This window comes from Chiloscyllium punctatum, chromosome 5, assembly GCF_047496795.1.
Source record: "Chiloscyllium punctatum isolate Juve2018m chromosome 5, sChiPun1.3, whole genome shotgun sequence".
Classification (NCBI taxonomy): Eukaryota; Metazoa; Chordata; class Chondrichthyes; order Orectolobiformes; family Hemiscylliidae; genus Chiloscyllium; species Chiloscyllium punctatum.
In genome coordinates, this window is record NC_092743.1 from 5,786,242 (window position 1) to 5,810,195 (window position 23,954).

The 23,954-nt window shown below is 44.3% G+C and overlaps 1 protein-coding gene across 3 annotated transcripts in view; it reads left to right on the forward strand.

Annotated features, from left to right (window-relative positions):
- The first annotated feature begins 16,579 nt into the window (after positions 1–16,579).
- impact (impact RWD domain protein) overlaps positions 16,580–23,954 on the forward strand; it is a 43,944-nt gene continuing 36,569 nt past the window's right edge. For all 3 annotated transcript variants that reach the window (XM_072569700.1, XM_072569702.1, XM_072569701.1), the window contains exons 1-3: positions 16,580–16,701; positions 21,137–21,265; positions 21,850–21,902. In XM_072569700.1, the coding sequence (XP_072425801.1) occupies positions 16,666–16,701; positions 21,137–21,265; positions 21,850–21,902 (218 nt within the window). In that variant the 5' untranslated portion in view covers positions 16,580–16,665. The remainder of the gene's footprint in view (positions 16,702–21,136; positions 21,266–21,849; positions 21,903–23,954) is intronic.

Sequence of the window (23,954 nt, forward strand, 5' to 3'; positions counted from 1 at the left end):
GGGGTTCCCCCGCGAGAGGGAGTTCCTGCTCACAGCACAGCACAGCACCGAGAGCCCCACAGGACAAACCTCCAAACAGCAGCCAGACTACATTAACCACCACCACCACCCCCTCCCCAATCATCCCACTGCAGGCACCCCCATACTGCCTTGAATCTCTCACCGGACATCCGGGCGGAGGAAGGAACCGGGGAGTTACAATCATCAAAAATAAAACATAACCACGTGTTAAAAGTTCCGATAGTCTGAAGTTAGGGCGTTTAGGATCTGTGGCGTTTCGGATTATTTGCTGCCGAGGTGGTGGAATCGAAAAGCTGTCTCGACGCTGTTAAGAGCACTTTTAAAGTGAAAGGTGGGGGAAGGGGTTGTAGGAGATTTGAGAAAAAATGTTTTCACTCGTTTCACGCATTACATGGGAGGGTAGTTGAGGCAGAATATCTCACAACCTTTTAAAAAATACTTTAATGAGCATTTAAAGTGTCATAACATTAAAGGCTATGGCAGGTGGGAGTAGTGTGGTATGCTTTTAGCAGAAGCAGACTCGTTGGTCCGAGGAGCCTTTTCTCTACTGTAATGAATCCAAAATACTACGGCTGTCGGAAATCTAAAGTGATAACAGAAAATGCTGAAAAACTCAGAAAATCAAGGATCTGAAGAAATGTTATTTTGTACTCGAAATGTTCACCCCATTTCGGTCTCCACTGATGCTGCTGGACCCACTGAGACCCTTCAGTTATTTCTCTTTTTAGGTCTGCCTGCACTATCCTGATAACGTCACAGTTAAAAATCACACACCAGGTTAAAGTCCAACAGGTTTATTTGGAAACACGAACTTTCGGAGCGTCGCTTCTTCATCAGGTGGTTGTGGATCATGCTGAATTTACTGTTTACCCAAAGGAGTCCAGGGTCATGGAGATATGATACAGTAAATAATCTTAGATTTAAACTTCCATCTTTTAGAATGGGATATGCTGGTTTCTGTTCTTTGATATGTAAATTCCAGAACTTCTTTTAAATTACATTCTCAAGATAGCCCAGCTTTTTAAACAGTAGGTGTGAAGTCTGTCTGTCCCAATGCTGTGTCAGAATGTAAAATAGCTTTGCAGAGTTTTACACGGATTCATGCAGTTTTTGAGCAAAATAAAATGTAATTCTGCAAAAACAAATTCACTGCATAAGCTTATATATGCACGCAATGTCAGAGTGACAGATTGTGCATGTGAGTGTGTGGGTGTCATAGAGACATAGAGATATATAGCATGGAAACAGACCCTTCGGTCCAACCCGTCCATGCCGACCAGATATCCCAACCCAATCTAGTCCCACCTGCCAGCACCCAACCCATATCCCTCCAAACCCTTCTTATTCATATACCCATCCAGATGCCTCTTAAATGTTGCAATTGTACCAGTCTCCACCACATCCTCTGGCAGCTCATTCCATACACGTACCACCCTCTGTGTGAAAAAGTTGCCCCTTAGGTCTCTTTTATATCTTTCCCCTCTCACCCTAAACCTATGCTCTCTAGTTCTGGACTCTCTGACCCCAGGGAAAAGACTGTGTCTATTTACCCTATCCATGCCCCTCATAATTTTATAAACCTCTATAAGGTCACCCCTCAGCCTCCAATGCTCCAGAGAAAACAGCCCCAGCCTGTTCAGCCTCTCCCTGTAGCTCGGATCCTCCAACCCTGGCAACATCCTTGTAAATCTTTTCTGAACCCTTTCAAGTTTCACAACATCTTTCCAATTGTAGGATTTCTGAAAAATCTCCATCCACCTTCAATATTCACTCTCCTAGGTAAAAACAATGACTGCAGATGCTGGAAACCAGATTCTGGATTAGTGGTGCTGGAAGAGCACAGCAGTTCAGGCAGCATCCAAGTAGCTTCGAAATCGACGTTTCGGGCAAAAGCCCTTCTGATGACAACACCTTTCAACCTCTACCACCAAGGAGGTGGTCTGGATAGATCCACAGCAACACTGCCACCTACAGATTCCCTTCCAAGCCACCCACCAACCTGATTTGTATTGTCATTCATTCACTGACACTGGCTCAAAAAACCTGGAACTGTAACTCAAACCCTAACACCACTGAGTGTACCACCTTATAGGCTACAGTGGCTCAAGAAGGCAATTCACTTCCAGGTGTGAGTGCACATGATAGTATGTGTGTATGTGTGTGTGAGAGCGAGCTTGGTTAAGTCCCCAACATTAGGCCTCGGACCTTCGAGTGACCATCCTCCAAGGCAGACTTCGGGACAAGCAACAACGCAGAGTGGCTGAACAGAGGCCAATAGCAAAGTTTGGTACCCATGGGAATGGCCTCAACTGGTACCTTGGGTTTATGTCACACTACAGGGGACCCCATTGCACGATACACTCTCTCACACACACATGCAAACCCTCCCTCATACCCAAGTTCTCTCTCATATACACACATTCACCCCCCACACTCACACTGACACACATACCCTCTCATACATACCCCATCACACACACACTTAACCAAGCTTACACACAAGTGTATATATACACACACTCACATGCACAATCTGTCACTCTTACATGCGCACACATATAAGATTATGAGGTGAATTTGTTTTTGCAGAATTACATTTGATTTTGCTCAAAAACTGCATGAATCCATGTAAAACTCTCTAACACCATACAGATGGTTTGTCAGTCTGACATAGCATTGGGAACAGACAGACTTCACACCTACTGTTTAAAAAGCTGAGCTATATTGAGAATGTAATTTAAAAGTATTTCTGGGATTTACATATCAAAGAACAGAAACCAGCATATCCCATTATAAAAGATGAAAGTTTTAATCTAATATTGTTTACAGCATCACATCTCCATGGCACTGAACTCCTTTATCTATAAATTTTGTGAGCATGATCTTAACCTCCATAACCACCTGATGAAGGAGTGTCATTCTGAAAGCTTGTACATCCAAATAAACCTGTTGGACTATAACCTAGTGTTGTGTGATTTTTAACTTTGTCCATCCCAGTCCAACACTGGTTCCTCCAAGTCATGGATATCATCACAGGCTGCGATTCAAGAAGACAGCTCAAGGGAGGCAGTGGTTTTATGGTAACATCACTAGACCAGAATCCCAGACCATTGTTATGGGGATTTTTTAAAAAATCATTCGTGGGAAGGAAGAACCACTTGCTAGGCTAACATTCAGCTAGGACAGTTTGAGAGCCAACCACATTGCTGTGGGTTTGGGGTCACATGTAGGCCAGACTAGTTAAGGATGACAGTTTCCTTCCCTAATGGGCAGTGAACCAGGTAGGATTTTCCCAACAGGTGGCAGTGAATTCATGATCATCAGTAGAATCCAGATTTCATTACAGGTTTTGAATCCAGGTCTCCTGGAATTTACTGGGATCTCTGGATAAATAGGAGAATTTGAGGATAATCCCACTAGGCCATGCGTTTCCCTGGGGTTTGGATACCAGCATAACAGATGGTGAAGTTTGAATTCAATAGAAATATGGAATAATGAACTGACTTAATGGTGATCATTCTCAACTATTGTACAAACCTATCTGATTCTGCATGCCGTTACTGTATTGCAGATGCAAACCAATATGGTTGACTCTTAACTGCCCACTGACCCACCCTTTCCTGTGAATGAATGTCTGGAATCCCAGGATTGTTATAGCTATTTGACCTCATGACTTCACCAGTTCTCTGAAGGAGCATCATGAGTTAGTGCTGGGCTCCTGGAATCATATCAGCGCTGAAATTCATTGACCACGTTACCCATTTGTGAAATTGGCAGAACTATCTTTATGGCCTTGACTTTATGGCAGCATCCTGTCCATGGAGGACACTACTCATGTTGCTACTGCGTAGTGGCAGAGTGAAACAGCTTGCTTTGCCCATTGCTCAAACTGTCTAGATACCTTTGTTCTCTCATTAGATGTGGGCATTGCTAGGAGAAAGTGAGGAGTGCAGATGGTGGAGATCAGACTCGAAAAGCGTGGCACTGGAAAAGCACAACAGGTCAGGCAGTATCCGAGCAGCAGGAGAATCGATATTTCAGCCATCCTGGTAAACTGTTGGTGTACCCTTCCAAAGCTTCCACATCCTTCTGGTAGCGTGGCAACCAGAACTGTGCACAATATTTCAAGTGTGGCCGAACTAAAGTTAGACCATAAGACCATAACACATAGGAATAGAAATTAGGCCATTCGGCCCATTGAGTCTGCTCCACCATTCAGTCATGATTGAAAGTTTTTTCAACCCCATTTTCCCCACTTTCTCCCCATTGCCTTTGATCCCCTTGGCAGCCAAGAACCTATCTATCTCTGTTTTATATATTCATCATGATCTGGCCCCCAAAGCCTTCTGTGGCAGTGAATTCCATAGATTCCCCACCCTCTGGCTAAAGACGTTTCTCCTTATCTCAGTTATAAAAGGTCTTCCCTTTACTCTAAGGCTGTGCCCTCGGGTCCCAATCTCTCCAGCCAATAGAAACATCTTCCCAACATCCACTCTATCTAGGCCACTCAGTATTCTATAAGTTTCAGTCAGATTTTTCTAAACTCCATCGAGTATAGTCCCAGAGTTCTCAAACATTCCCCATATGTTAAGGCTTTCATTCCTGAGATCATTCTTGTGAACCTCCTCTGGACTCGCTCCAGGGCCAATACGTCCTCCCTGAAGTATGGGGCTCAAAACTGCTCACAATACTCTAAATGTGGTCTGACCACCAGCCTTGTAAAGCCTCAGAATCCCTGCTTTCATATTCTAGTCCTCTTGAGATGAATGACAACATTGTATTTGCCTTCCTAACTCCTGACTCAACCTGCAAATTTACCTTCAAAGAAACCTGGATGAGGACTCCCAAGTCCCTTTGCACTTCACATTTCTGAATTTTCTCCCCATTTAGAAAATAGTCCATGCCTCTAATCTTCCTACCAAAGTGCATGACCTCGCATTTTCCCATGTTATAATCCATCTTCTTTGTCCAGTCTCCGAATCTGTCTAAATCTTTCTGCAGCCTCTCTGCCTCCTCAATACTACCTTCCCCTCCACCTATCTTTGTATATGCTAGTCAAGTTCAATAAGCTGCAGTATGACGTGCCAATATTTCTACTCCAGGCCCCAACCGATGAAGGCAAGCATGTCACATGCCTTCTTGACCACCTTATCAACCTGTTTTGCGACTTTTCGGGAACTATAGACCTATACACCTGCATCCCTGTATACGTTGATATTACTAAGGGTCCTGTCATTTACTTCCATCCTGCATTAGTCCTTCCAAAATGCATCACCTTGCATTTGTCTTTCAAAATTCCATCTGCCATTTCTCTGCCCAAGTTTCCAGCCTATCTACATCCTGCTGTATCCTCTAGCAATCATCCTCACTGTCAGCAGCTCCCCCAATCTTTGTGTCATCCGCAAACTTACTAATCAGACCATCTACATTGTCCTCCAAAGTCATTTGTAAATATAACAAACAACAAAGATTGCAGCACTGATTCCAGTGGAACATGACTGGTCACAGATCTCCAATCAGAAACACACCTTCTGCTTCTATTCACTGTCTTCACTGATTAATCCAGTTCTGTATCCATCTTACCAACTCACTGCTGATCTCAAATATCTTCACCTTCTATTTGACACAAGGGACCAATCAAAGGTCATGCTAAAGTCAACATCTACCACCCTGCCATCATCAATCATCTTTGCCACTTCATCAAATTAACTTAATCAGGTTTGTGAGACATAATCTCACCCACACAATGTCATTCTGCCTGAAACTAATAAGTCCATATTTTTCCAAATGTGAATAAATTCTGTCCTTCAGAATCTTCTTTGATAATTCCCTACGATCTACGCAAGGTTCACTCATCTGTGATTTCGCAGATTATCCCTGTTGCTCTTCTTAAACAAAGGAATAATATAGGAGCTGTCCTCCAATCTTCTGGGATCTCTCCTGTAACTAAAGAGGAGAGAAAGATTTTGTTCAAGACCGCAATGATCTCCTCACCTGCCTCCCTCAGCATTCTGTGACAAATCCCTGGGGGTTTGTCTATCGTAATGCTTTTCAAAACACCCAATACCTCTTTTGCTATATCAACACACCCTAGAATATCAACATACCCCTCTCTGGACCCACCATCCACCACTACCATCTCCTTTGTGAATATTTATGCAAATATAAATTCCCTCCTTTGTCTTTGAGTGGATGTACCCATTTGTGAGCGATTATCTTTGCTCCTTACATATGTAGAAAGTGCCTTGAGATTTTCCTTAACCCTGTTTACCAAGGACATGTCATGACCCCTACTAATGTAAAAACACAAGAAATCAAACATCGAACATTACAGCGCAGTACAGGCCCTTCGGCCCTCGATGTTGCGCCGACCTGTGAAACCAACCTGAAGCCCATCTAACCTACACCATTCCATTTTCATCCATAAGTTTATCTAATGACAATTTAAATGCCCTTAAATTGCAAGTCTGCTACTGTTGTAGGCAGAGTATTCCACACCCTTACTACTCTGAGTAAAAAAACTACCTCTGACATCTGTGCTATATCTATCACTCCTCAATTTAAAGCTATGTCCCCTCGTGCTAGCCATCACTATCTGAGGAAAAAGGCTCTCACTGTCCACCTTATCTAATCCTCTGATCATCTCGTAAGTCTCAATTAAGTCACCTCTTAACCTTCTTCTCTCTAACGAAAACAGGCTCAAATCCCTCAGCCTTTCCTCAAAAGGACCTTCCCTCCATTCCAGGCAACGTCCTGGTAAATCTCCTCTGCACCCTTTCCAATGCTTCCACATCCTTCCTATAATGCGGTGACCAGAAATGTACACAATACTCCAAGTGTGGCCGCACCAGAGTTTTGTACAGCTGCAGCATGACGTCATGGCTCCGAAACTCAATCCCTCTACCAATAAAAGCATACATATCGTATGTCTGGGTGGAAACTTTCAGGGATCTATGTACCTAGACACCAAGATCTTTCTGCTCATCAACACTACCAAGAACCTTACCATTAGCCCAGTACTCTTTATTGCTGTTGCTCCTTCCAAAGTGAATCACCTCACACTTTTCCACATTAAACTCCATTTGCCACCTCTCAGCCCAGCTCTGCAGCTTATCTATGTCCCTCTGTAACTTGCAACATCCTTCAGCACTATCTACAACCCTACCAACCTTAATGTCATCTGTATATTTACTAACCCAACCTTCTATGCCCTCTTCCAAGTCATTTATAAAAATGACAAAACAGCAAAGGACCCAAAACAGATTCTTGCGGTACCCCACTAGTAACTGAATTCCAGGATGAACATTTCCCATCAACCACCACCCTCTGTCTTCTTACAGCTAGCCAATTTCTGATCCAAACCCCTAAATCATCCTCAATCCCATGGCTCTGTATTTTGTGCAATAGCTTGCCGTGGGCCCTTTATCAAATGCCTTACTGAAATCCATATACCCCTCATCAACCGCTTTACACTCATCTACCTGTTTGGTCAGCATCTCAAAGAACTCAATAAAGGTTTGTGAGGTATGACATACCCTTCACAAAACCCTGTTGACTATCTCTAATTAAATTATTCCTTTCTAGATGATTATAAATCCTATCTCTTATAATCTTTTCCAACAACTGAAGTAAGGCTCACTGGTCAATAATTGCCAGGGTTGTCTCTACTCCCCTTCTTGAACAGGGGGACAACATTTGCTATCCTCTAGTCTTATAGCACTATTCCTGTTGACAATGATGACATAAAGATCAAAGCCAAAGGTTCTGAAATCTCCTCAGTGGCTTCCCAGAGAATCCTGGGATAAATCCCATCTGGCCCAGGGGACTTATCTATTTCCACACTTTCCAGAATTGCTAACAGCTCCTTATGAACGTCAATCTCATCTAGTCTAATAGCCTGTATCTCCTCGACAACATTGTCTTTTTCCTGTGTGAATACTGATGAAAAATATTCACTTAGCGTTTCTCTTAAATCCTTGGACTCCACACACAATGTCCCACTACTGTCCTTCACTGGCCCTAATCTTACTCTAGTCATTCTTTTATTCCTGATATACCTATAGAAAGCTTTACGGTTTTCCTTGATCCTATCTGCCAAAGACTTCTCATGTCCCCTCTTGGCTCTTCTTAGCTCTCTCTTTAGGTCTTTCCTGGCTAACTTGTAACTCTCAAGCGCCCTCATTGAGCTTTCATGTCTCATGTTTACATAAGCCTCCTACTTCCTCTTGACAAGACATTCAACTTCTTCAGTAAACCATGGTTCCCTCACTCTACCACTTCCTCCCTGCCTGACAGACACATATTTAGCGAGGACACACAGTAGCTGTTCCTTGAACAAGCTCCACATTTCAATTGTGCCCATCCCCTGCAATTTCATTCCTCATCCTATGCATCCTAAATCTTGCCTAACCGCACCATAATTACTTTTCCCCCAGCTATAACTCTTGCCCTGCAGTGTATACCTATCCCTTTCCATCGCTAAAGTAAACATACCAAATTGTGCTCACCTACCTCTAAATCTAACACCGGGCCTGGTTCATTAAGACAGTACCAAATCCAATATAGGATCACCCCTTGTTGGCCTGCCCACATACTGTGTCAGAAAACCCTCCTGCACGCCCTGGACAAAAACCGACCTATCTAAAGTACTCAAACTATTGGGTTTCCAGTCAATAGTGCTATGTCCCTGGCACTAAGGGAATCCCAGTCAATATATGGGAAGTTAAAAGCACTCACCACAATAACCCTACTGTTTTTACATTTTTCCATAATCTGTCCACATATCTGTTCATCTACTCCCAGTGGCTGTTGGATGCCCGTAGTACAATCCCATCAAAGTGATTGCTCCTTTCTTATTCCTGCTGGATGAGCCTTCCAAGGTGTGCTCCCGCAGTACAGCTGTGATATTCTCCCTAATCAGCTAACACAACTCCCCCATCTCTTTTATATCTCTCTCTATTTCACCTGAAACATCTGAATCCTGCAACATTAAGCTGTCAGTCTTGTCCCTTTTCCAACCAATTCTCCGTAATAGCTGTAACGTCATACTTATATGTACTAATCCAAGCTCTAAGCCTTACCTGTCATACTCCTTGCATTAACACAAATGCACTTCAGACTGCCATCCTGCCATGTTCAGTAACCTCTCCCTGTCTGTTCTTCTTCTCACCCTACTGCCCTGAGTCTCTAAGTCCATGATAATTTCACTTACTGATTCAGTTCTTGGTTCCCTCCTCCTGCCACACTAGTTTAAACCTTCCCAAGTGGCACCAGCAAGCCTCCCTGCCAGGATAGTGGTGCCCCTCCAGTTTAGGTGCAACCCCTCCTTCATGTATAGGTCCCTCTTGCTGCAGAAGACATCCCAATAAAGCCCTCCCTCCTACATCAGCCACATATTTAACTGCACTAGCTTCCTATTTCTGGCCTCACTGGCGTGTGACAGAGGGGATAATGAGCTTGTTGATAAGGCCAGTCTTTTAGCATGTGGAATTGTAAAAATTCCAATGTACAGACTGCCTAGTGTAGGCAGGTTTGCATTAGTTGGAATGAAGACTCCCCCAGCTGATTCCTCAAATTGAGGAAAGAGATCTCATTTGGCTTCTCCACTTTAAACATGAATCTGAGGGCAGGATGGAGCCCATTATAACACATTCTTACTTGCATTTCAGCAGCAGTGTGATGTAAGCTTTACATCTCCCAAAGACAGGCAGATCATAGCAAACACCAGCATGACCCTTCAGCTGTTCACAAAAAGCAAAGTACTCCATCCCAATTTACATTTGCAAAGTTCCTGATACTGAGCGAAATTAAAAGTGACTCTGCAAGTAGAGAACAGTTTTTACAACAGTGACTGGGAGGAGGGAATTTGTGGAAGACACAAAATAGGTGGGAGGGCAAGTAGTGAGGATGACACAAATTGGGAGAAAGTGAGGACTGCGGATGCTGGAGATCAGAGTCAAGAATGCGGTGCTGGAAAAGCACATCAGGTCAGGCAGCATCTGAGGAGCAGGAGAATCGATGTTTCGGGCATAACAATTCCTGATGAAGGGCTGATGCTTGAAATGTTGGTTCTCTTGCTCCTCGGATGCTGCCTGACCTGCTGTGTTTTTTCAGCACCACACGGATGACACAAATTGTCTGCAGAGAGATAGAGGCAAGTTAAGTGAGTGGGTAAAAAAACCTGGTAGATGGAGTGCAGTGTGGGAAAACGTGAGGTTATACACTTTGGCAAGAAGAATAGAGGAGGTGAATAATATTGAGATGGTGAAAGACTGCAAAGCGCTACAGCACAGAGGATTTAGGAGTCCTCATGCATAAATCTCAGGAAGCTAGGTTCCAGTGAAGCAAGTATTGGGAATTTTGGCCTTTAATCCTCAACACCGGTGCCCCACAAGGATGTGTACTCAGCCTCCTACTGTACACTCATGACTGTATGGCTAAACTTCATTCAAACGTTTGCTGACGACGCCACCATTGTAAGCTGGATATCAAACAATGATGGGTCAGGATGGAGGTAGAATGCTCGGTATCATGGTGCAATGATAACAATCTCTCCCTCAATTTCAGCAAAACTAATGAACTGACCATTGATTTCAGGAAGAACAGAGGAGCTCACACTCCTCTTGACATCAGTGGAGCTGAGGTGGGGATGGTCGAGAGTATCAAGTCCCGAGCAGTGACAATAACCAACAGTCTGTCCTGATCCTGCCACGTAGTCAAGAAGGCACAACAATATCCCTTCTTCCTCAGGTGGCCATTGTGGTTATTTGCAGTATATTAAGCCCTTGGAGCTGAGTCCCTATGTGGATACTGTAGCCACCATGAAATGTGATGAAGATGTGATGCATCCAGTTTCCATCAGCTCAGCAGAATTGCAACTCTTAGACATTAGCACAAAGGAACCCAAGGATTGGCAGGAGATGCTGGTGGAGAGACAGGCATCAAAATAATATTGTTTTCATGTCCTTAATGTGTCTCTTAGTTAAGAAAATATTGGAAATCAGGACAAAATGCAATTTAAGCAATGGAATGATTGGTAGAAATGTTCCCATGAAGACGGATCTTTTACATTCCTTTTCAGGACCTGTGTATCACCAGCTAGGCCAGCATGTACTATCCACCCCTGATTTCAAGGAAGACAGTTAAGAGTGAACTATACTGCTGTGCGTTTGGAGTCACACGGCTGAATTCCCTCCTTAAAGAACATTAGTCAAAATGATGTGTTTTTGATTTGATTTGTTTTTATTTATTGTCACATGTACCTAAGTACAGTGAAAAGCTTTGTTTGCAAGCACTACAGACAGATCATAGTAAACAAGGACAGACAGATCATAGGGTGAAAAAAAACTAGGACAGAGTAAGGCATACAGATCACACTGCACAGGGTGTGTGCTAGTGAGTTCAACATTAACAAGATCAGCATTATTTGAAGTTAGAGAGGTCCATTCAGCAGTTTACTAATGGCAGGGAAGAAGCTGTTCTTGAACCTGCTGGTGTGTGTGTTCAAGCTTCTGTATCTCCTGCCTGATGGAAGAGGTTGTAGGGGAGCATCACTGGGGTGAGAAGGGACTTTAATGATGTCGGCAGCCATTCCGCGGTAACGAGATGCATTAATGGAGTCCATGGATGGGAGGTTGGCTTCCTTGATGGTCTGGGCTGCGCACACCACCCTCTGTAGTTTATTACAGTCCTGGGCAGAGCAGTTGCCGTACCAGGCCATTACACTCCAGACAGTATGCTCTCAATACAGCATCTGTAAAAGTTGGTGAGGGTCCTTCTTTACCAAATTTCCCGAGCCACCTGAGGAAGAAGATGCGTTGCTGTGCCTTCTTGACCATCGCACCTACATGGGAAGTCCAGGACAGGCTGTCAGTTATCGTCATTCCAAGGAATTTGACGCTCTCAACCATCTTACCCTCTGCTCTGTTGATGTAGATCGGGGTGTGTTCTTTTTACAACAATCATTTCACGGTCATCAAGTTGTCACTTAATTCCAGATTTTTTTTTGTTGAATTCCAATTCTACCGCCTGCCATGGTAGGATTTGAACCCAGGTTTCCAGAACATCGGGAAGGAAACTACAGTCTTTACCTGATCTGGCCTAATATGACTCCAGGCCCTCTGCCCTAGCCGGTGATGCCCAAATCCCATGAATAAATGATTTTAAAAAGTAGCAGTTAGGTTAGGGAATGCACTGCCTAGAAATATGATGGAGGTGGGTTCAACTGAGATATTACAAAGAGCAATGGATAACATTTTGAATAAAAATAATGTACAGGGGAAAAAAACAGAAGAGAGGTACATTACCAAATCAAAAATGGAAAGTGTTGGTGAAACTCAGCAGATATGGCAGCATCCTGTGGTGAGAAAACAGAGCTAGCATTTTGAATACTGTGATCAGATCTGCTGCGTTTCTCCAGCAATTTCCATTTTTGTTTAATTCAAAGCACCTCCCCTGTCAACTTTTATCAAGCACTGTAAATGATTGCTGCCCTCTAATGGAGTAAACTGGTACTGCTTTTAACCAAAAGATAATTTCTATCCAAATGTGCAAGACAACATTGACATGCTAATTGATCAAGAAGCAGTGAGGATTCACACATACATCTTATGTTCATACATAGTTCAAGAATTTATTACAGGCTGACTGCACTGTATTCTATACTAATGAGCTGCTGCAATCTGTGTGGTATATGTACATCTTTAGTGCTGTTAGGAATAGGGCTCCAGGATTTTCACCAAGAAACATTGAAGGTGATATACACTCATGGAATGTGGCCAGGCCAGCACTTATTGCCTGTCCCTAGTTGCCCTTCAGAAGGTTGATGAGCTGCCTTCTTGAATTTAGATTAGAGTGGTGCTGGAAAAGCACAGCAGGTCAGGCAGCACCCGAGGAGCAGGAAAATTGACATTTCGGGCAAAAGCCCTTCATCAGGAATAGAGGAGCAGCTGCCTGACCTGCTGTGCTTTTCCAGCATCTGCAGTCCTTGGTTTTTACCTGCCTTCTTGAATTGCCATTACCTATGTGTTATAACTTGACCCACAATGTTGTTTGGGAGAGATTTTCAGGATTTTGACCCAGCGACAGTGAAGGAATGGCAATATATTTCCAAGACAGGATGGTGAATGACTTGGAGGGGAACTTGCAGGGGGATGGTGTTCCCAAGTATCTGCTGCTCTTATCTTTCTCGATGGAAGTGGATGTGCATTTGGTAGGTGCTGTCTGAGGGCACCGATGAGTTTCTGCAGTGCATCTTGTAGATGGTGCACACTGCTGCTGCTGAATGTTGGTGGTGGAGTGAGTGGAAGCCAATAATTTTATCTCAAAACATATTTTAACTGTATATTTATTTTTTAAAATATTCAATTTGTAAAATTCCAGCTCTGAGATTTCAATGCAAAGAGAGCGAAATTTATGGAATGATTTTTTTTTTCCAAATTACTTATGGGGTTTTAACATATTCTCCCAGTTTTGACCCTATTTTCCCCAAGCAACAATTGATGTCATTAGACAGGAATCTTTATTGGTTAGTTTTGTGGGTGGCTTAGGCCCTGGACTGCCAGAGAGAGTTGGCTGGTCAATTCTTAAAATTTAACAGTTGCTAATCCATTAATAAAATATACAAGGTTCTTAGATGATTTGACAGGGTGGATGCTGAAAGGTTAATTCCCCTTGTGAAGAGTGGGTCAGGGAGTCCAGAACTAGAGGAGCATAGGTTTAGGGTGAGAGGGGAAAGATATAAAAGAGACGTAAGGGGCAACTTTTTCACACAGAGGATGGTGCGTATATGGAATGAGCTGCCAGAGGAGGTGGTGGAGGCTGGTACAATTACAACATTTAAGAGGCATCTGGATGGTAATATGAATAGGAAGGATTTGGAGGGATATGGGCCGGGTACTGGCAGGTGGGACTAGATTGGGTTGGGATATCTGGTTGGCATGTACAAGTTGGACTGAAGGATCTGTTTCCATGCTGTACATCTCTATGACTCTATGACTCTCAGAATAACAGGTAGCACATATAAAATAGAGATAAGGAGGAATTTCTTCTCTCAGAGGGTAGTGGATCTGTGGATTTTTTTTAAACCACGGAGGGCTGTTGAGGCTGGATCATTGAGTATATTCGAGATAGACAGGTTTTTAAGCAATAAGAGTTTTGGGGAAAAAGGCAGGAAAGTGGGGTTGAAGATTATCTCTTGACAAGTTGAATGGCCTACGTCTGCTCTTACATCTTATTGTCTTATGGACAATCAATCTTCATAGATTGTACAGGATATACAGCACATATACTGATATATATGGCCAAATCATGCAGCCCAGAAACAGTGAGCCAGGTGTGTTAGTAAAGAGTCAAAGCTGGCTCTCTTCAGTATCTCTTTCGGAGTTGACCCTGTCATTGTGAATGGCATTGACAAGGAACAACTAGCAAGTTCATAGAACCATACAGACAGATATTGTTCAGCCTGTGGTGTCCAGGTTAGCTCATTGAAATAGCTCTCCCATAAATTCTGTTCCCTTGATGTTTCTTCATTACATTATATTCTTCTTTCCTTTTCAACCATTTATCCAATATATTTTGTTCCAAAATAAAACAAAGTGTCTGAAATGTAAAGGAGTTTAAGTGTTGCAGTGTATGAATCACAAAAGGTCAGTATGCTGGACAGCAAGTAATTAGGAAAGCTGATAGAGTGTTATTGTTTATTAGGAGGTGAATTGAATACAAAAGTAGGGAGTTTATATTGGACACTAATGAAATCACATTTGGAAAACTGTGTGGAATGTTAATCTCCCTAGCCAAGGAAGGATGTAAATGCATTGGAGAGGAATTATTGGACTAACATTTGACATGAGACAGTTATTTTGTGAGAAAAGGTTGGATTTACATTAAAGCTGAAAATGTGTTGCTGGAAAAGTGCAGCAGGTCAGGCAGCATCCAAGGAACAGGAGAATCGACGTTTCGGGCATAAGCCCTTCTTCAGGAATGAGGAAAGTGTGTCCAGCAGGCTAAGATAAAAGGTATTTCTACTGGAATTTAGAAGAACAAGAGCTAATTTGGTTGAAATAAAGAAGATTCTGAAGGGTTTAAACAAACATTGGGGATTGATGTCACTGGCTCAGCCAACATTTATTGTCTACCCCATTTGCCAAAAGGGCAGCTATTGGTCAACCACATTGCTGTGGGTCTGGAGTCACATGGAGGCCAGACTGAGTAAAAACAGCAGATTACTTCCCTAAAGGGCATTTGTGATCCAGATGGATCTTTTATGTTAATTGACAATGTTCATCAAGGAAGGTTTTGTTCCACATTTTTACTGAATTTAAATTTCACCATCAGCCATGGCAAGATTCAAACACCTATCTCCACAACATTAGCCTGAAATTTGATTAAAAACCCAGTGATGGCCTGGCAGAATTATTATTGAACAATAAACCCAGAGACCCATGTAATGATCTCAGGACTAGGGTATGAGTCCCACCATGGCAGATGGTGGAATTTTAATCAATAAAAATCTGGAATTAAGAGCTACAATTGACAATGATATTGTTGATTGTTGGGGGAAAAGCTATTCTGAACAGCCTTTGGGGAAGGAAATCTGCATCCTTACCCCAGTGGCCTTCTTAGGGCAGTAGGCAGTGCATCAGTCTCATAATCTGAAGGTCCTGAGTTCAATCCTCAGCACCGTCCTCATGACCTGTCGTACCTACCAATTGCCCTTCCCACCTATCTGCTCCACTCTGACCTATCACCTTCATCCCCTCCCCCAATCACCTATTGTACTCTTTGGTACCTTCCTCCCAACCCCATTTATCTCTACACCCTGGGGGCTCCCTGCTTTCATTCCTGATGAAGGGCTTTTTGCCTGAAACGTTAATTTTCCTGCTCCTCGGATGCTGCCTGACCTGCTGTGCTTTTCCAGCACCACTCTAATCTAGACTCTGGTTTCCAGCATCTGCAGTCCTCATTTTTGCCTTGCATCCTTACCTGGTCTAGCCTGCGTGTGACTTCAGACCCACAGAGATGTGGTTGACTCTTAACTGTTCTCTGGGCAATTAGGAATGGGGAATGGGGAATAAATGTTCGCACTAGCCAGTGAGGCCCATGTGTCAGAAATTAAATTAAAACTCCATTTTGCTGTCTTGACCCTAGATTCCATTACCAATTAAAACTTTATCTATCACAGACTTGAATATACTGAACGAGCGAGCCTCTGAGGTGAAGCATTCCACAGATTCAACACCTTCTGAGGAGGAATTCCTCATCTCTGTTTTAAATGGCGACCTCCTTAGTCAACCTTTGACTTAAATTGAATCCCAGGTGTAAAATAAAACAATCCGTGCTCACCTGGAGAAGCCAGGAGCCGGTAAGTGGACAGAATGAAAACTAAAGCGGGTCTGTCGGCGCCAGACACAAGGCAGTGTGTCAATCCGCTGAGCTGGCTGCCAGTGTGCAGACGGAAGTTGTTAGGGGGGGACGAGGTCGTGACCTATGACGCGATGTGAATACATACTATCCACTGACAGGGAGGGGGCGGGGTCAGTCTCGGCGCACGCGCAGTACCCGCGGAAGTGGCAAGTTCTGCACCAGCTGGGCCAGTTGTAACAAACCTGGGGAGGCAGCAACTCTCAATGATCCCTGAGTGAGTGAATGGAGCAGAGTGAGGCAGAAAACCTCCAGAAACAAGTAAGTTAGTCACACTGGGGATGGGGTGGGGGAGAGAGGCAAGGCAGATTAAAGTAAAATAAAGGCTTACATTTTTCTAAGAAGAAATGTTGTTTTCACAGGGACCCCTGAGTCTTAAAGCCACTTGGACACTTTCACATATTCACAGAATGCGGGTGTCAATCTCTCAGCCAGCCCTTATAATCTGTCTCTAATGGCCCAGAGGGCAGTTAAGAGTTAGTCACATTGCTGTGGATCTGGAGTCACATGTAGGCCAGACTGGGTAAAGATGGCAGGTTTCCCTCCTTAAAGGACATTAGTGAACGAAGTGGCTTTTTAAAAATTAAGCTATCTGCCATGTCAGGATTTGAACCTTGCTCCCTGGATTAGTAATCAAGCAATAATACCACTAGGCCATTGCCTCCCACTCTTTCCACTGTTAAGATATTTAAATATTTAATAATATAATAAAATGTAATCTTATATATTGTGAATGCAAAGATGTGTAGATTTATGATAAACAAGGCTGTGAAGAGTTATAGAGGTTAGGCAGGAATATGAAAATTAGCCATGATCATATTCAATGGCAGAGCAAACTTAGAGTTTTTTTCCCTAATTCATTTATGGGATTTTTTAAATTTCAAAAATATACTTTATTCATAAAATATTTTGATGATCTGTACAATTGGTTATGCCATACATATGTAAAGATTCAATTTCTTTGCATACAGAGATCGAGTAATCATTCATATGTACAGGTCTGTACGTTTACTATCCATATATTTAGCTGAGGTGTCAGCGGAGCCCAAATGACTGGGTGGGCCCCCTGTTCTTAGGCAGGCAGATGTTACACGGTGGTCTTTCCCCACCGTACATTGTCAGCAGCAGCCCCAAGCTTCAGTGTATCCCTCAACAAGTAGTCCTGGACCTTGGAATGTGCCAGTCTGCAACACTCAGTTGGGGTCAGCTCCTTCAGCTGGAAGATCAACAGGTTTCGGACAGACCAAAGAGCGCCTTTCACTGAGTTGATGATCCTCCAGGCACAGTTGATGTTCGTCTCGGTGTGCGTCCCGGGGAACAGACCGTAGAGCATGGAGTCCCGCATCACGGAGCTGCTCATGACGAACCTCGACAAAAACCACTGCATTCCCCTCCAGAATTCTTCTGTGTAGGCACATTCCAGAAGGAGGTGTGTGACAGTCTTGTCCCCCCCTCACAGCCGCTTCGAGGGCAGGGTGCGGTGCGGCAGAGAGTCCAGGCGTGCATAAAAGATGTCACAGGCAGAGCCCTTCTCACCACCAGCCAAGCCATGTCTTGGTGCTTGTTGGAAAGTTCTGGCAATGAGGCATTCTGCCAAATGACTTTGACAGTCTGCTCAGAGAACCGCTCGACAGGATCCGCCCTCTCCTTTTCCCGAAGGGTCTCAAGGACACTACGTACTGACCACTTCCTGATGGACTTGTGGTCAAAGGTGTTTTTCTTCATAAATTTCACCACGAAGGACAGGTGATACGGAACGGTCCAACTACTCGGAGCGTTCTGCGGCAGCGAGGCCAGGCCCATCCTTCGCAACACCGGGGACAGGTAGAACTTCAGTACGTAGTGACACTTGGTGTTTGCGTACCGGGGAACCACGCACAGCTTGATGCAGCCACACACAAAGGTGGCCATCAGGGTGAGGGTGGCATTTGGTGTGTTTTCCCCCGTTGCCCAGATCTTTGTACATGGAGTCCCTTCAGACCCGGTCCATCTTTGATCTCCATATAAACTGGAAGATGGCTCGGGTGACTGCAGCGGCTCAGGTTCTGGGAATAGGCCAGACCTGTGCCACATATAACAGCAATGACAGTGCCTCACACCTGATGACCAGGTTTTTACCCACGCTGAAAAGCGACCGTAGCTTCCATCTGGCCAGTTTCTGCCTCACTTTGCTGATACGCTCCTCTCAAGACTTGGCACTTGCCCCAGCCCCACCGAACCAAATACCCAGCAACTTCAGGTGATCGGTCCTGATGGTGAAGGGGATCGAGGATTGGTCGGCCCAGTTCCTGAAGAGCATGTCCTCACTCTTGCCTCGGTTTACCTTGGCCCCCGAGGCCCGTTCGAACTGGTCACAGATGCACATGAGTCTGTGCACGGACAGTGGATCCGAGCAGAAAACGGCAATGTCATCTATGTACAGGGAGGCCTTGACCTGCAGGCCCCTCCTGCAAGGAATAGTCACCCCTCTCAGGCTCACATCCTTCCTGATGGACTCGGCAAATGGCTCTATGCAGCACACAAAAAGGCAGGAGAGAGGGCAGCCCTGCCTGACTCCAGATCTGACTGGGAAGCTATCTGATTCCCACCCATTGTCAGTGCAGTCTCAATCAATGTTGGTGTAGAGTAGTCTGATCCAATTGTAGATTCCCTCCCTAAAGCCCATTTTGGAGAAAATATCTCTCATATACGTATGTGATATCCTGGTCCAGGCTGATGAGGCAGGTGTCCAACCCTCTGTCCTGCACGTAGGCGATTGCATCCCTGAGGAGTGCGAGACTCTCAGCGATCTTCCTGCCTGGTACAGCACAGGCTTGGTCAGGGTGAATCACCAACCCCAGAGCAGACCTGACCCGGTTGGCGATGACCTTTGCCAAGATTTTGTAATCCACATTCAATAGTGAGATTGGTCTCCAATTTCTGAGTTCCTCCCTCTCCCCCTTCCGCTTGTAGATGAGGGTGATGATGCCTTTCTTCATGGATTCACTCATGGTACCTGCCCGAAGCATACTGACATACACCTCCAGCAGGTCCTGGCCAATAAAGTCCCATAGATCAGAATAGAACTCGACTGGTAAGTTGTCTCTTCTGGGAGTTTTATTCCTTTCGAAGGACTTGCGGGCCTTGGTCAGCTCATCCAGAGATAGCGGCTGGTCCAGCCTCTCCCATGTTCTGTCAATTCATTTATGGGATGTACATTTTGCACTCATACTGAATTGTCTACAGGGTGCACTTTTAATGGCTCCTGACAATGGCTTAATTGTTACAGCAACACTATAAATGAACTCCTAATATTAGGTTTTTGATGAATTCAAATTTTACTATTTGCTGTAGTGGGAATTAAACTCCTGCCTACAGGACCTTAGTCTAGTGACATTACCATCTCACCTCTGTCTTTGTATCAGTACTGGCCTTCTGGCAATGTAGCGCCACATCAGTGCTGTTCTGGAGTATCAGTCCAGATTTCTGTGGTGTTGGTGTGCCTTGAACATTCTGACTGAGAGGTGTCACTGCTCTTCTTTGAGTCACAGTTAACACTCTATGTAGTATACACTGAATAAAAACTTCTCAAATCTGTGTGATTACACTGCTCATGAACATGGAAACTAGCTGAGAGTTTGAATAGGATGGGAGAATTTGAATATGTAAAATACGAAATCATGAAATATTTTGAATTTGCTAAACTTTGTTGTTAATTCCCAAATTGACTATCTACCTGTGACAAGGAAGCTATATCTAGTGACTGGAAGTTTGTACCAATCCATTGTTGGTTCTGTGGAGCTCACCTTACTGTCTACAATTTCATTTATTAAGGGGAAGTTAATTTCTGTGGCACAGAGCATTCAGGTAATTAAGGTTGTATGTACCCTTTAACAGTATGATCATTATGATGAAAAGGCATCCAAATGGGTATATAAATAGGAAGCGTTTAGAGGGATAAGGGCCAAATGCTGGAAAATGGGACCAGATCTGTTTAGGATATCTGGTAAGTACCTGTTCCTGTGCTGTATAACTCTATATCTGAGGATCAAACAACTTCTTCAGCACCAAGAAACTTGGACACGCGTTCTTCCAGCTAGTAAATTGTCAGAGATCTTTAAAAAGTTAAATCATATATTAATCTTTTTCTTGCTTTTCATTTCACTGTTTTCTCATAATCCAAACTTCCCCTCCTATTTTTTCCCCCCCACCTTCCTTCCCCCCCCACCTACCTTCCCCCCCCCCAACCCCGTCCCACCCTCCCCTACTACCCTCCCACCCTCCCCTACCACCCTCTCCACCCCGCCCCACCTTCCCCCACCCCCCACCACTCCTCCACCCCCCTCCCACCCCCCCTTCCCACCCCCATTCATGGGACATGGGTGTCACTGGATTGGTTACTGTGTTATGCCTGTCCCTAGTTGCCCCTTGAGCTGGGTGTGAGCTGCCTTCTTGAACAGCTGCAATCTATGTGCTGAATGTGGACCCACAATGCTCTGGGGGGGGGGGGGGGGGGGTGGTATTTCCAGGATTTTGACCCAGCGATACTGAAGGAACTTCTATTCCATTAAGATTGAATAAAGCAGATCTGTGTTGATAGAAAACTTGGTAAAGAAACTTTATCCTGTGCAGTTCAATGTTTAGCTTGAAAGTTGTAGCACAAAAAATGTTTGAATGACTTGGCGGAAATTCAGAATTCAGTTCTTTTCTCCATCAGATCGATGAGATTGAAGCGCTGTCATCCATCTATGAAGATGAGTGGTGTGTCATTGATGAGGCTGCCAGGATATTTTGTATTCGAGTTGTGGATGAATTAGAAAACCCCACATGGACTGTTTGTTTACAGGTACAGTATGTGCTCCAATTGCTGTCTCGTCTGCTCCACCCTCACCATGCAAAGGCAAAACTGCATTGCAGGCCAGGCTTCTGTTATTTGCTGAGTTCACAAAGTATATTTCATGCTGAGATACACAGCATATAGGTCGCTCAGAGAATCAAATGTTTGGACATGAAAGTGATGTTAAAGTCTAAAAGACATCCATGGTCACATGGGCCGAATCTGCTCCAATTACTTATGGTTTTAGTCCATTGCTACTGACAACAGCTGGTAACAGCGAATGTAGTTATTCAGACCAATCCCCAATCCTCCATTGATTGTATCTAGATACACACCCTACCACGCCCCATGACCCCAGTCACATCCATCAAATTGCCTTTCAACCCTTATATAGTACGAAGCATTAACTGGGCAGTTAGTTAAACGCATGTAGGAGAAAGGAATAGAAGATTATGGGAAATGGGGAATTATGGAACAAGGCTGTTTTGAAGCACGGTTATTGACCAGTTAGACCAATTATAATATTGTAAGTTTCATGTGATTCTACGTAAAATTAATCTGTGTAATCATCTCTTATGTTCTTTGCTATCCAGGTGATGCTTCCTCCTGAATACCCTTCATCTGCTCCACCCGTCTATCAGTTAAAGTAAGCAATAAGCTTCCTGAAGCTTTTCATCACTCGCGCGCGTGTGTGTGTGTGTGAGAGAGAGAGAGAGAAAAGCTTTTATTTGTCATTTCTACCATACTCAACTGATGCATTAAAAACGCGATAGCGTTCCTGCAGGACCAAGGGTGCTACATGGACAACACAAACCACACAATCATACATGGCTTAAAATACATTAGTGCAAAACATGCATGTTACAGTGTAATAGAAAAATGATGAATAATAGACATTTTTCTAGCAGTAATTCAAAGAATTTCAGATGGGAAAGAGTTCGATCATACTATGTTAAGGTGCCTGATAGCTTGAGGGAAGAAACTATTGCACAGTCTGGCAGTGAGAGACCGAATGCTCCAGTATTTTCTGCCAGGTGGCAGGAGGGAGAGGAGTTTGGTTGAGGGGTGTGTGGGGTCTTTCACAATGCTCTTCTCCTTTCTCCTGCAGTGTGTGGTGTAAATGTCTGCAATGGAGGGAAGAGAGACCCCAATGATCCTCTCAGCTGAACTCACTATCCGTTGTGGGGCCTTATATTCCAAGATGGTGCAATTCCCAAACCAGGGAGTGATGCAGCAACTCAGGGTACTCTCATTGAACCCTCTGTACAATGTGAGGAGGATGGGGATGGGGATGGGGATGGGGGGGGTGGGAGGTGGGAGGTGGGCTGTGGACTGTGGGCTTTCGACAGCCTGCTCAGAAAGTAGAGACACTGCTAGACTGTTTTGGCTATGGAGCTGGTGTTGAGGGTCCAGGTGAGATTCTCCACCAGGTGTATGCCACAAAAGTTTGTGCTGTTCACTATTTCCGTGAGGGAGCCGTCTATGTCCAGTGAAGAGTGGTCGCTCCGTGCCCTCCTGAAGTCAACAACCATCTCTTTCATCTTGTCCACGTTCAGAGACAGGTTGTTGGCTCTGCACCAGTTTGTTAGCTGCTGCATCTCCTCTCTGTATGCTGACTCGTCATTCCTGTTGATGAGACCCACTACACTCATATCTTGAGCGCACTTGATGATGTGATTCGAACTGTGCATTGCTGCGCAGTCATGTGTCAGCAGGGTGAACAGCAGTGGACTGAGCACACAGCCCTGGGGGGTCCCTGTGCTCAGTGTGATGGTGTTGGAGATCTTCCAGTCAGGTAGTCCAGGATCCAGTTACAAAGGGAGGTAGTTAGGTCCAGCAGACTTAGCTTTCCAATCAGGTGCTGAGGAACGATAGTGTTATATGCAGAACTGAAGTCTATGAACAGTAATCTGACATAGGTGTCCTCCTTCTCCAGGTGGGTGAGGGCCAGATGGAGGGTGGTGGGAATGGCATCATCTGTTGACCGTTTGAGTTGATATGTGAACTGCAGGGTGTCCAGTGAGGGGGGGGCAGCAAGGTCTTAATATGCCTCATGAGCCTCTTGAAATAATTCATGATGATGGGTGTAAGGGCAACAGGGTGATAGTTGTTGAGGCAGGACGCTGAAGACCTCTTTGGCATGGGGTTGATGTTAGCAGCCTTGGAGTATGTTGGAACAATGATGCAGCTCCAGGCGATGTTGAAGATGTCCATGAGAATGTCCACCAGTCTTCAGGGCAAATGCAAGGTGCCAGGTTGCAAACACTCACTCTCTATACTGCAGGAAAGAGGGGGTCCTGATTGGCTGAGGCATTGTCATGGAAAAAGCAGCAGGGAATCATTAACTTCTGAAGTTGCCTTTTGTTTGCAGTGAACTGGTCCCTGTGTAAGAATGCAAGTTGCCTTTAGCAAGTATGCATGAGCCACTATATCAGCCTGAATGATTATCAAAAATTTGGTGTTAGTGGAGCTATCTGGCATTCTGGAATCTTCAACAATTGCTGTCCAATTGCAGACTCACATCTAATGACAGATGGTCTGTTAGCTTTGGCAACATGTCTCTTTCTTTCAGTGTTTATAATCCCATCTTTAACCCAAGTTGTTGAATGTTTGCAATCATTTTCATCCTCTGCTGAAGACATTAATGGGCACTTGACAGGAATTAAGACATGTGCAGACATAGTTCCAGGTGAGCAAC